This window comes from Lichenostomus cassidix, chromosome 3 (assembly GCF_008360975.1).
Source record: "Lichenostomus cassidix isolate B80296 chromosome 3, HeHo_3.0, whole genome shotgun sequence".
In the NCBI taxonomy this organism is placed as follows: domain Eukaryota; kingdom Metazoa; phylum Chordata; class Aves; order Passeriformes; family Meliphagidae; genus Lichenostomus; species Lichenostomus cassidix.
The window spans coordinates 16239332-16253474 of record NC_139483.1 but is presented as its reverse complement, the minus strand read 5'-3'; the positions used below and the strand labels follow the sequence as shown (position 1 = coordinate 16253474).

General features: G+C 44.8%; 2 protein-coding genes and 1 long non-coding RNA gene across 4 annotated transcripts in view; 1 reads left to right on the top strand and 2 right to left on the bottom strand.

The window, feature by feature from the left end:
* LIN9 (lin-9 DREAM MuvB core complex component) overlaps positions 1 to 6490 on the bottom strand; it is a 54465-nt gene extending 47975 nt beyond the window's left edge. Inside the window, exon 1 of one of the 2 annotated variants that reach the window (XM_085054670.1) lies at positions 6412 to 6490. In XM_085054670.1, the coding sequence (XP_084910796.1) occupies positions 6412 to 6490 (79 nt within the window). Of the gene's footprint in view, positions 1 to 4896; positions 5385 to 6411 lie in introns of those variants that run through there. The other variant, XM_085054671.1, reaches the window with a different exon arrangement.
* Positions 6491 to 6584: 94 nt separating this feature from the next.
* LOC146439155 (uncharacterized) lies at positions 6585 to 7402 on the top strand. The gene is made up of 2 exons (XR_014851229.1): positions 6585 to 6872; positions 6989 to 7402. It is a non-coding gene; the product is annotated as an uncharacterized LOC146439155 (long non-coding RNA).
* A 5260-nt stretch (positions 7403 to 12662) lies between these two features.
* Positions 12663 to 14143, bottom strand: part of PARP1 (poly(ADP-ribose) polymerase 1) — a 32913-nt gene continuing 31432 nt past the window's right edge. The window contains exon 23 of the mRNA XM_085054669.1: positions 12663 to 13222. Coding sequence (XP_084910795.1) covers positions 13141 to 13222 — 82 coding nt within the window. The 3' untranslated portion in view covers positions 12663 to 13140. The remainder of the gene's footprint in view (positions 13223 to 14143) is intronic.

Here is a 14143-nt window from a genome sequence, read left to right as displayed (position 1 = left end):
CACTTGACTAAGTCTGTAAAATTAGGAAAAGATTCAGCAGAGATCTAGGAGATTAATTTCAAGATCTAAAAACATGCCTTACTGTGTTAAGACACTCCGATCTTGTTCTTCCCAAAGAAGGTCAAGATCTGCACTGATCACAAGTATCTATAAAGGAAGATAATTCAGATGGGCAAATAGATCTGTAGCCGTTTTTTTTTAAACAAGGAAAGGCATAACTAGACCTATTTTGTGAAAGATTACATTGGATAAGTTCAGGTTAGCAATGAATGCAAAGTTTAACAGTTTTATGTAACTATACCAAGAAAAGGCATGTTGAGATCCCTATAAATCAAAATCTTAAACCAAGTTCAATACATTTTAAAAGAGAAAACTGCACCGAAAAAGGAAGCTTGAAACTGATGCACAGAAATCCCAAACACAAGTATAGCAGCATGCTTAATGAAGAATCTAAGATGATTATAATGGCCTTTCCTGGCTCTGAAAAAGCCCCCCAATGATTCCATAAAATATGTGCACCACAGATGTGCAATAAAAATAACCGTGTTCTAGATTATGAGGTATTAAATAGTATCATAACAGGAAGCTCATCAGTAACTGAGAGTCTGGAATAAGTGTATTTATGTGTTTTGTAACACTTGCAAGAAATGATTTTCAGGCAGTCCATATAAAACCAAATCGATAAAAAGCCACGAAGGTTAAAATCAGCCCAGGTCTGCCAAGCCTGGCACGACGAGGGCCCTGATGTTTTCTTGCTTGGCTGGCTTAGAAATCCATGGGCTGCAGTGGCCAGCGTGGGTCTCTGCACATGGACAGCTCCTCCAGTCCTGAGCTGCTGCTCCCTCTGAGCACACAGCCACCTGGAATTCTTCCTTAGCCCCAATCTCCTGATCTCAGCTCAAGGGAGGACATACAGAGCATTGTGATGAAGAGAACTTAAAAAAAACTTCCTCTATCTGCTCTACAAGTCATATGAACCCTCCAAATAGTATTTCTGATGTGGAGATAGGCTTTGAGGCACGGGAGAAAAGTGCAGAAGCTTTCAACCTTTCAAAAATAAAAGACAGATTTAAGTTTAAAAACAAGCACTTACTGCCTCCCCTCATTTGAAAACACTGTAACTGAACAAAAGAGGAGGAGTTTGACCACTGTTAAATACGGGCAGCTGTGGATGCCCTGATGTACATTCTCAGTACTAAGTAAAGCTGTTTAAATGCGGCTTCTCACTGCTGATCTGAAAATCTAAACAGGAATGCACAAGCATATTATGTTTGTGAAAGTGATTCCAGTTTAATAATGAATTTATAACAGCTAACAATTTTGAAAATAAATGTTACAAGCAACCACAGGGATGTTCTATAGCTACTGATTTCACTAATGTGTGGGCACAAAGGGGCATATCTAAATCAATATAGAAAATTCTAGGATGCAGATCAGCAATTGCATGATGTAAAACCTTTCCTCTACAGATCATTACACTATTTTGTCTAAAATTGCACAGGTAAGCAGTTATTTTAACATTGGTTGCATGACTACCTCAAAAACCTATGTAATTTATCTACATTGCTGGCGCTAAAAATGGTGTGACAGAAAAAACTCATGGAGAAGAAGGGAAAAACATGAGCTTTTATTATAGAGTGAGTCATTAATCCTCCAAGAGATCATTCATCTACACAAGCACGGCACAAGTTGTTTCAGTAGAGGAAGTATCTCAAACAACTGGCCACTGCAAAGAAAGCTTATTCAGGAAAACTCTGAAAGTAAAAAACACACATCAGAGTGAAAAGTGGCTTTGGGGAGTTTTTAAAGCTTCCCCCAAATTTTGGGCTCATTGAAGAGGTAAATAAATAAACAACCAAATAAATAAATAAATACTAACTTCTAATTTCAAGCATGAGTCAGTATTTCCCTCATGTTATGAGCCCACTAATAAACTGACGTGTATTTCCAAATCCTAATTTAACTACTGGATGGAAGTAGTTCTTCCAGCCATGTGATTTTTTTCTACAGGACTTTTGTAGACAATAACCACAACACCAAAGCCTTCTTTCTGAAACTGTGTTCTCGTAAGGGACAATACGCTGATACCATGGTAACATACAATTTTAAAGGTAGACAGCACAAATAATCCCAAAAATTATTAGTTGTGAGTACTGTATAGCAGCCACAAAACCAACCCTGAGCCTTCTCCCAGATACTGCAATCTCACACAGTTCTTCTGACTTTTTGCCTCAGACATCCAGAGCACAGCAGTGCTGGGCTCACGGCCCCTTAGGGCTGGAAAACGGAAGTGGCAAGAGGTGTGCCACATCCTCCTGCAGCTATCTAGGAAAGCAGCAGAGCAGAGCACCCATGAACCACAGCAAAAGGTTGTGCTGGGGGCAAAGACAACCATTTCTGCTTGAAGTGCTGCCCTTATGCTGCAGCCTCCCTCCATTTGATAGAAGCCCATGCAGAAAGATCCTTATCCTCCTTCCCTAAAGCACAAGCCCATGTGAATGGTACCAACATGTCTACCAATACATGGTGTTTGGCAAAATACTGATTTCAGAATTGATACTGTAAAAATTGAACCCTGACACCCATCACCCCTACAGTCTGCCTTCCTTCTCCAATCCACCTGCCACTTGTTGGTGTTTGGCTACACAGAGTGCAGGGCTACACACTCCAGGGCTTTGCTGCTGGCAGCAGCCCCATGCCCGTGATCACTGAATTACCCAAGCACCCTCCTGTCAGAAATGGCATCTCACTCTCCCTCTTACAGAGCAGGTTCCAGCACCCTCCTCCCTCAGACCGCCTTGTGCCGAAGGATGCACCAAGACACGGCTTTGCCTGCGCTGTTCTCTGCAGAACTCTGCCTCCACTGGGACCAGAACAACCTTTAGTCACATCTGCACGTGCTGCCTGTTTTAGCAGAGCCTCACCTCGGCAGAAAGTTCATTTCACATCAGAGCCTCCCCTCAGCTTCACTGCACGAGCTTTAGAACCACAGCCCACAAATCAGACTGCTATTACCAGTAGCAAGAGACAGGGCAGCATTATGTATGCTCCAATACAATCCACTATTTCCCTCTTCTGAGACACAGAGAAAAAGCCATCTGGTCTGCAGCAGTAAGGCTGCCCACCATTTACCTCCACTGCAAAGTTACCAGGAGATAAGAAGAGGGAAAAAAAGGCATTGACTAAAATTAGTCACTCATTGGGCACCAACCCAACAGTCTGCAGAAACAAATTTTTTTGTCTTCAAAATATAAATCAAATTATTAGTATTTTAAGTACTTCCGCAATTGGGACCTTTAATATTCTGGACTTTTTCAGCTGGAAGATTGGCCACAGATTTTTTCTTTCTTCAGCTGCATCCCAGATTACTGTACCCTCTCCCCTGGCAGCGCAGGAAAGGCCTCAAACTACAGGAAATGCATGTGAACTTATGCACCAGTTCAGGCTGTCAGTATGAACCTCTTACGTCCTTTTATATGGACAGAATATCAGCTTTAGAAAAGAACAGAACAACAGTAACTTCAGCAGATAAAACAAGTGCATATCACGAGAGACAACCACGTGCACTACATTCACCTCACTCCTGGATTAAAGAATAGTCACCACCCAGCTGCGTTACAGAACCTGCCAGAGGTCAAGTAGGTACTATTAGAATACTCTGGGACAAATTCCACTTCATCAGACATCCAATTTGAAAGTAAAACTGTGTGGTTCTCACCATACAGCAAAATGTCAGTTTTCTTGTCATCATGTATGCTGTGTTTACCTATAATTCTTTTTATGTGAAAACTTAGTTATGGTCTACTACTTTATAATAAACTATGATGGAGAAAATTCACAGGGGTGATACATAAATCTCAAAGCCTCTTAGTCATGAACTATTCCAACTTTTTTAGGAACTTATTTTTATACCATAAGAAATATTCCAAAACCAATTTTGCAGTGCTTACTGCTATTACCTTTTATATATTAAGCTGTAGACTGAGAGCTACATGAAGTCAGTGTTAAATCAGTTAACACTGAGTTCACATCTTCTTTCCAAGTATAGGACTGGAAATGAAAGAACTATGTGTGGCAATAATTAGTGCAATCTGAGAACATCCAGATGACCAAAACTGGATGGAATAGGAATGGAAACACAAGGCAAACACTCGTTGAAACTTTCACAGTTCTAGCATTTCAGCAATGCTACAGAAAACACAAAGCTCCCAATCCGTAAAAAACACCCCCTACCTGCACCAATTTAAGTAAATACAAACCTTAAGGTCAAGGTCAGCTTATTGCTTTCACAAATAACCACACTGTGAGCTTCACCTGCCAAGCAGAGACCGTAACACTGACACTGCTGGCAAGGGTCTCCAGCACAGCCCAATCCTAAGGGAAACTGAGTCACACTCTCTACTACACTATCTGCTACAGGTCAAGTGACAGACCTGTCGTATCTTCCTGATGTCACTGCAGGCAATATAAAGGTGACAGAGAAGAAAAAGTTCCTTTTCATACTTCACATTACCTTCTTGAAACACACAGTGCTTTCTCTGGAAAATGGGCAAGGCAAGTACAAGAACAGTGACTTAAGCATTGTCCATTCTAGTGAACAGGGAAAGTTCCTTTAACAAGCAATAAAGTGCAGCTAATTATTAATTACACTCATGTCAATTGGTCCCTGACTTGTATTAATCAGTCTCTAAATGCAGCACAGCATCCACGACCAAGCTGCACCAAGTTGAGAGTGTCAGCTCTATCCATAATTTATGACGATCCTCCATAAATCTGTGCAGTTAACACAATGACACTGGCCATGTGGGCACATTAACCAATTTGGCTCCTGACAGTTGTTGGAGCTGTAGAGACCCACACCGAGTAGTCAGAAGCAAGATTTCCACTCCGAGTCACCTCCCTCTAAGAATCCTTGGATATGGAAAGAGTTGGTATCTTGATGAACTGCATGGTGCTGAACAAAGCAGTGTCACCAAAAGATGTCTACCCCATTCTGTGCACATCTATTGAAGCTAGTAAATGCCCTAGTTTTAGCTTGGCAGGAGTTTACAGTTTGTAAGAGGACATATCAAGATGGCATCTACACATATTTTACATTGAATAATTTCCTCTTCTATAATACTCAAATACTGTGCATGAATCCACATATACAGCAATATATGTCTGGTTTTTATCTACATTATCTAATCCTTGAGCTCATTGAAAACAAGATCCACACAAACCCTATGGAGATGACAAAATTACTGAGGTTAAAAAGACCTCTGAAACCATCAAGTCCAACCTGTGACCAAACACTATCAAGTCAACTAGACCATGGTACTGAGTGCCACACCCAGACTTTCCTTAAACACCTCCAGGGATGGTGACTCCACCACCTCCCTGGGCACTCCATTCCAATGTCCAATCACCCTTTCAGTGAAGAAATTCTTCCTAACATTCAATCTAAACTTCCCCTGTTGGAGCTTGAGATTATTCCCGGTTGTTTATTACCTGGCAGAAGAGGCCAATCCCCACCTGGCTACACCCTCCTTTCAGGGAGTTGTAGAGTGTGGTAAGGTCACTCCTGAGCCTCCATTTCTCCAGGCTAAGCACCCCCAGCTCCCTCAGCTGCTCTTTAAGAGACTCATGCTCCAGCCCCTTCACCAGTTCCACTGCCCTTCTCTGGACACGCTGCAGCACCTCAATGTCCTAGCAGCGAGGGGCCCAGAACTGGATACAGCACTCGAGGTGCAAATATACAGATCTGCATGCATGAAAACATGTTTACATGCTGTCTTCCTGTACCGCCAGGTTTCTGCTGCTGACACACAACGCAGGGTCTCTGAGCTCTTCCCTGCGCCTTTATCAGTGCCCCCTAGACCCAGTATGCGCACGCCCTGACCCCCAGCCCTGCGGAGCTGCTCGCACCGTGCACAGTACGGGCTATGCATACACGAGCCCTCCTTGCCCCCGTGGGCGACAGCCAGGTCCGGAGCGCCGGGCAGCTCACCCTTCCCCGGGCCAGGACGCTCCTTCCCCCGCACTGCCCCGACCCCCGCGGGCAGGGCGGGCTGTCACCGCGCCCCGCCCGGCTCCCGCTTCCCGCCCCGCCCGCCCGGCAGGTGCCGCCCGGGCGGGGCGGGGGGCCCAGCCCCGGCAGCCCCGAGGGCAGCGGGGGTCGCACGGTCGGGCCGGAGCTCCCCGCCCGCCGCTCGGGCCGGGGCCTCGCCCGGGAGGGGCGGCGGCGGCGGGGGGGTGGGGGGGGCCGGGCCGGCCCGGTTGCCAGGGAGGAGGCTCGGGCACCGGCCCCGCGCAGCGCCCGCGGCGGGAGGGAGGGAGCGAGGCGGGGAGGCGGGCGGGCGGCGGGGCGCGGCGCGCGTGTCCCGCCGGGCCGAGGGGGCGGCGGGAGCGGGGGCACCGGTCCCTACTCACTCTCGTCAGGCAGCTGATCCAGCTCCGCCATCTTGAACGAGCCGCGCCGCTTTTTCAAAGGCTGCCTGGCGCGGGGCATTCTGGGGGAGGAGACGGGGCCGGGCGCGCGGCGGGCGCGCGCGCGGGGCGGGGCCTCGGCGCGGGGGCCGTGAGGGGACAGGCGGCGGGAGCCGGGCTGGGAAGGAGCCGGGCTGGGAAGGAGGGAGGGAGAGGCGCCGGCACGGGAACCAACCGAGCGCTCCTGGCGGGGAGCCTGGCGGGACCACACTGCCAGCGTTAGGGAGTTGGGGTGGGCGTTACGGACCGTCTAGTTCCAAGCCCCTGCCAGGGGCAGGGACACGGAGACCTTCCATTAGAGCAGCTTGTTCAGGGCCCCATCGAGCCTGGCTTTGAACGCCTCTAGGCCTGCGCTAGCCACAGCTGCTCTGGGCAACCTGTGCCACTGTCTCACCACTCTCCCAGTAAAGTCTTTCTTCATAATGCCTAACCTAATTTTCCCCTCTTTCAGTTTGTACCCATTGCTTGTTGTCCTATCACTACTACAGTTCCTGACGGAGTCCCTCTGTGGCTTCCTTAGAGCTCCCCTTCAGATAATGGAAGGTTGCTATGAGGTCTGCACACCACCGTCTCCAGGCCTGAAGAACCCCAACTTTCTCAGCCTGTCATTATAGAGTAAGTGCTCCAGTCCTCTTACGAGTTCCCTGGCCCTCCTCTGGACTTGCTCCAACAGTTTCCTGTCCTTACGATGAGGGGGAATGGGCAATTGGCAGTTTGGGGTGGGGGAAAGGGGGTGGGAGGCGTTGGCTGTCACAAAGGGTCACCCCGAAGTCACTGTGCTAGCTTTGAATCTTTAAACAATCCCATTATACCCTTCACTGAGTAATAACTTTTTGCTAAACTGTGCCTGTTTTATTTGTCTCTGCTTTCATGTCTTTGAACAGTCCCTGTGTTGTATCCACCCTCCTTCATTAAATAACAGCTTTTTGCTAAACTGTGCCTATTTTCCTTGTCTTTGCTTTTCATAAACGACTGCAAAGGTGAGGCTCCAGGAGGAGTAAGGGATCAAAACAAACCCAGCAGAACCAGCCCTGGCCCTGCTGTCACAGTCCATGGCACTCCTCCCAAGAGGTGGCTGAAATACTTGCCGAGCCCAAGGCCTGAAGGTCAAGGTCTCACTTGCTCTCACCCAGTGCCAGGGAAAGCCAACAAACCCCTGACAGTGGGTGGTTGTTGCCTAACAAGCTCCTTGTCTTTGCCTGCTTTCTACCATCTCACCCCTGAAAGCTTTCTTCAAGCAGCAGCAGTGGGGGGTTTTTTGTGTAGTTTTCTAAGATACCCACACCACAGTAAATTTGAAAGCTTCTGCACCAAGAAATGTAAGCATGGAGATACCATCATGAACCACAAGCACCTTAATTGCTCATGGACCAGACTCTTTACATGGGTATACTTCGATAACAGTATCTACAGCTACTTATACCAACCAAAATTCCTTTTTTATATATATAAATAAATATGAAAATGCCAATTGAGCTTCAGAGTAAATAAACAGTATATCTTAGTCAAGGCTATGTCCGTGTCACATCTTAAACATATTGCCAAGAGCACAGTGGTGTAATGCAAAATGGATGCTATGCCTGTTTGTTTGCAACTCTTTGAAAGCACCTAGGTGAAACCAAAGATTCTAGAAAATATAGAAAATGTGTATCTTGGGACATGGAATACTGTTTGTGTTCTTAATTTGCTAATGAACTCCAGTGACTAGGCACTCTCACAGGTTGAGAGGGGCAGGATATAGGGCATATTATTAAAGAATTTTAAATAAATATAATCAATGCTGCCCTTGTGCTCAAGGGGAAAAAAGCCAGTTTCTAAGTGAAAAAAACTGAGTAAAATGCTTTAGAAATTCCCCCCAGGGCTTTCTATGTACATTGTAGCAGAGCTAAAAAAAAGGAAAAAAATCCAAAAAACAAAGCCTAGCTTGCATTTCCAGCCCCCTTTTCAGGTCATTTTGAAAGGCTGTTTAAACAGCCTTCCCTTCCCTTAGCCCCCAAAGGGCGTAAGACGCTTTAGGCAGAGCTTTTCATACTGCACAGCTCCAAAGAAAGCTGCTATATCAGACAGATGCAAAGCACTGTAAGCATGAAACTGAAGAAACTAGTAACAAAACACAACTCAATAGTAATCTGTGCTATCTGTGCTATTTCAAAACTTCCCCCACCATTAAACCCTGCACAATCTCCCCCTTTTAATAAAACACCTCCACCACCCAAAAGGCCTGACATGGACCAGACCTTCCAGGCTCAGTTAAACAATGTGATAATGGCACTAATATTTCTCTGTATTTCAGCTGCGCTCCCCTTGTTCCAAGGGCTGTGTGTTAATGCTCAGCTAAGACTGGCGACACTGAGACTTCCACAGCTGACAGAAGACACTGATCACCAGCAAGGTTTTTACTGCTGTGCTCTGTAAACCTTGTCATCAGGTCTGGCTGTGCTGAAAGCAGCATTGCCCAGAGCTGCCCTGATGCTACAGCTTTCCCTGAGCAAGGGCTTTGCAGGGGAGGGATGAAAAGTGTTCTACAACACAATCACATTTTGCAACAGTCCTCAAGAGCGTGAATTTCTACAAGGGAAAGAAAAGAGGAAAAAGGAATCAAAAAAACTTAGTGCCTTTCAGGGAGTCTTTGTAGACTGCGATAAAACTAGATGAAAAAGGTAAGAGAGATTTTGTCCCCTCCCCAAATGCCTCCTGCCAATCATCTCACAAATTAACAGGTGTGAAGGTAGAATTCAGCTCCCAACAGCATGATGATGATTATTCCTTCATTTCATTCCAACAGCTGCATTTGGAAAATATTTAACAGAAGCCATTACCATTCACTGTGTTGAAAGAGTAACAATCAACACTGTACTGCGATTCCAGGATAAAGGACCTTTTACAGCTTGGCCTTTAATGAATGCTGCAGTATCTCTGTTCTGGTTTTTCGTTTGTCCTGTGCTCGCCGTTTCCAAGTCACACAAACGCGACCCTGTTTGACAAAGCCCCAGCCAGGGCCATTTGTCAGCATGCACATGAATACACAATGTTTTCAGTGCATCCTTTTGCCATTCTGGCAAATTTGCAGTTTGCACTTAGGTGACATGGGAATGACACAACTCTCCTGACAGACAGGCAGGGTGACTGAAAACATCCGAGCTCACTGCCAACAACCTGCCATTAGGTGCTGCTGACTCACCTGCTCGGTACGGCTGGAGGGAGGTCTCTAAACTGGCTGCACTGCTGCCATTCGCTCACCAGGGTCACGTTAGGCAACTGCTCCTAATGGTGTGTGCCAAAATGCTGCAGAGAGCACTTCCACACTCCCGTTTCTCCTCATTAAGACATGGGTTGCACCACCTACTGACCAATGCATTCAGAGTCCTGTCAGCACAGAGCAGGTAGTACTGAGTCCAGGGGACAGGAAACAGCCAGGCTGTCATCTGCTTGTCCCCTCTAGGCAGGCCCTGGCAGTAGGAAGAAAAGCACAGAGAGATGGCAGAAGAATGTGCTCTTTAGTCACTGAGGCACCTTCTTGTGAAGTCTGAGTCCTGCTGCATTAATCACATTATGAAATTAGACTTTGTAATGAGAGGGCAAGGGAAGCATAGTTTCCCCTTTGAGTTGTTGGGAAGTCATTCGTTCCTCATGCTTGCCCATCCCTTTGTATCTCACTTTCTGTGGAAGCAACCTGCAATGCTCACAGGCCCACATGCCACCTTCACACCAGAACAAATGAAAATCATCACAGCAACTCATCTTGACTGGGACCTACAGCTGCATGTCTTCTCACAGGGGTCACTTGATCTCCAAAATGACCATTTCTGGAGGAGCAGCCCAGCATTAATTTGAAAGTCAAAGCACACACAAGCTTTTGTTCAGATGCACGTACTCCACAACGGTGGAAACTATTTTTATGGGCATAACAGGAGCGTGAGCATAATGGACTAAGTTAGGGGCCTCAACACATATATAAAAGCAATTCAGGCAAAACACTAAGTGGGATATAAATTGGCTACAATAACACTTCAGCAGACAATTATGTCATTATGTTCCCAGAATTCACAGAGTGAGGTCTGTAACAGGCTTCCAGAAAGCAAGCTGAAGCAGAGACCTCAGTAGTTACTAACACTGCAAGCCTCATTTAAGAACAGGAGTACAATTATTTATGGCACTGAGAAAGTTTCATGTGTCCAAAAGTCTTTTTCAGATACAAATTACTTGTTTGGGGGTTTCCCCCACCTTCCCTCTGATAAGAAACTGAAGGGGAGCAGGGGCAGAATGTTAGTGTTTAGTGGCTAAAGTACCAGGTTGGGCAACTTGTACTCTTTTGTTTTTTCTCAGCTACTTCTTTCCAGCATGAACTCAGGCAAGTCACAAAGAATTTACAGACTGCCAGTCAGTAAGCCTAGAGTGGCTTCCATCAATTAACTGCATGGACTATCTTAATGTTTGTACAACAAAGCCTGCAGCCATGCTAAATAGAGATAAAATGGTTAAATATTTATAAATTGCTGGTTTTGGTAGTTTAACATTTAGATCAGAAGCCAGTCCTCAACATGCCTTCCCTGAAAAAAAACAGAGGATGTCATGGGACTTAATGTCTTGACAACTCGTTCCTTTCAAGTGCTTTTGACAGAAATGGGACTACCTATTCATCCAGCTCTGCTCTGTGCACGTACTCCCAAAGCAATGCCTTCAGTGGATGTCACTGTACTGCTCTTCCCAGCCTGGCCCTGGGGACAGGCTGTCCCTCCACTGGGTCCGGCGGCACCAGTGCCTGCTTCCCGGAGAGGGGAGCTGCTCCACGGTCGGACAAGCTGGCAGCAGAAGCAGCACCTGAATTCACATCAGATTTCACTGCAGGACAGTCACACCAGGGGTCTCCTACCATCCTCAAAGGGCACTTGCTGCCTCTTCAGAAAGTCCTGTACCTTTTCCTGTCATATATGCAAGGTTAGGGACAGCTTGGGATCTACTCGCTTGTGCTGCAAGTATAACTGAGCACTATGTACACAGCATGAAGCACTCCTTGTGCTGCCTGGGCAGGAGCAAAAACCTAGTACAGAGGTGACAGAGAGAGGATCAAAAGCAGCTGCCTTCAATTCCTGGTTCCAAACTGAACGGTAAACTGCTTTTTTTTGAGGGGGAAAAATAATTATCTACTTCATAACTAGACTGAACAAGTTCTCACGTTCTCTTTCAGAGACTGACAACATCATACTTAAGTGACTGACCAAATGGGTTTTTCTGGAAGTAAAACAATGATTAGCCACTGGTTAAGCTACTGAAGAGCCTGAAGACAGGCTCCTCTCATCACTTCCTCTCAAAATCCATTATCATCAACCTCAATAAATTTTTTCTCTTGAGCTGTCCTCAAGCCATACAACTTACCCAGTCCTTCCACATTTCCTTCTCTCCCTGACAGCAGCTTTATTTTCCATCTATCACGCTTCATCCTCCTCTCCTTCAGGGGTCCTGCAAAGACCTGCATCATTAGCAACCACTTTGGCTTTGAACTTCTTTTGCAAAAGGCCCTGGGACATGACAATGTTTTAGGAAACAGATCTGCTGCTTCCACACAGGTTACTTAAGACTGAAGACACCACCACCAGAATGAGCTTGAACTTCTTGGGAATTAGCCATCACTTTCCCTAATGCCTCAAGGAAACCAGTAATTTTTGAAGAGAAAGATTTGACATTGCTCTACGGTTAAGTGCTCCCATATTGCTCAATGACTAACTGAAAGTGAGAAGCAACAAACATCATGAAACATTGAAATTATCAGTCTGTATTAATGTATTGAGACAGGGATTTCAAGACCACTGACTGCATAGCAACAGAACAGCTCCAGGTCTTGATGAATGATGCTTGAGCCCAAACTCAACTTACAGCTTTGTTAGGACATGAGTCTACAACAACCAACTTACATCATGTTGAAGGTAGGTATTTAAAGGAGGTTTATTGGGGCTAATACTAAATTCAAACAGCCACAAGCTCATTTTCCATGTTTACCATACCAACTGTTGACAGATGAAGTCTCAGTGGAAGGTCCAAATTTTCATTTCACCATGACTTCCTGAAACATGACTACAGATTTCAATACTTGTGTTCGATCTTCGAGAGAGATACCATGTTTAAGAACATTCTACCACATACATTTAAATTATGACTCAAACCCAAAACAATCTGGAAGTTTCGAAACATAAAGCTGTTAGTATGAAATTAGCTTTTATTTTTTTTTTACCTCAAAATAAATGCACAATTATCGTTTATTCAAATGAAAACTGAAAAAGAGTATCTTAAACACGGGGGAACCTTAAGAGAGCAAGTATCACAAACATGCTCAAGTTCCTTCTCCTGCTCTTGCCCAGCTCTGTTTGGCTAAGAACACCAGCATAATTTCTTGTTTTCTTTTTTGTCAGTTTGGTCAATTAAAAGAAACACTTAAAGCACCAGAATAACGTGGTATAAAACAAAATCAGGTACTCGTTCTCATCGGAATTCAGGTCCATGTATTGCCACACTTATATAAAACTTTCACTAAGTGTTGTACTAAATAGGATTTAGTAATCTCTTCTGCAGTTTAGCTCTTGATATCTTGGTAAGAGAAGTCAATGCATAAGCATGTCAGAAGTCAACGCTATAGTGTAACTACAGTATAACTCTAACAGGGCTTCTAAATACTGTTCACCAGAGTGATGTCTTATAGTTGAATTTCAGTTTCAACAGGTACTTCAGATTTACCTGAGCAACATCATACACAATATATCTGGGAAGAATGTTAAGGACTAATTACAGTAGTCGATATTAATAACAAAGAAAACCTTCAAAACTTCACCTTTGAACTTACGTTACCATACAGATACCTGTGTGATTAACCAGTTCTAAGAGCTCAAACCACAAAACTTTAAATCTGACTTTTCCTTGAATCTCAAAATGTTTTATACAATAGTTAGGAACGAGCAATTAAGTCATGTGGAGAATTGTGTAGCAGGAATCCTGAGTGACAGGCAGGTGAACTGACTTAGATACGGGGCTGTAGCTCCTGAAAATTATTTTTCATCAAGAGTAAAACACATCTCTCTTGCTATCTAAGCAGAGGAGTCATGTAGCCTAGATGAGAGCTGCAGTTTCAGACCTGGCATTTACAATTATAATTGCAGTTCTGTTGCTACCTTCCAGCACGAACTCATTAATGCCCTCTTAATTTCCCACTAAAAAGCCCAAACTGGAATCACAGAGAAGAGCTTTACAATGATTGCCAGTGTTTGCACATTCTTATTTTTTCAGAGAGAGTCACAGCTCACCTGTTTAGTTTTCAATGCTTTACCCCTCAAGTTTACCTCTAATCCCAAACTCACCTCTAATCCCAAAGTGTAAAACAAAATAAATACACACCATGTTACCTCAACTAGCTAATATTAACTGCATTATAGTTTATCATCTAACAGATGCGGGACTTAAGAAAACTCAAGATAAAACCAGTATTGCTATGAGTTGTGTTGCCAAGACCACTTGTAGGAGGAAAACAGCTCACTAAGACCAAAGGCAGTTTCTACAAACCCAGAGATTGCATTATTGGTTTACCTGCTTCACTGGCAGTGAAGAGAGTGAGCCGGGACCTTAGACATCACTTATTTGTATTCTTATGACCTCTTGTGAATTTAATGCACTAATACATTTGGAGGCA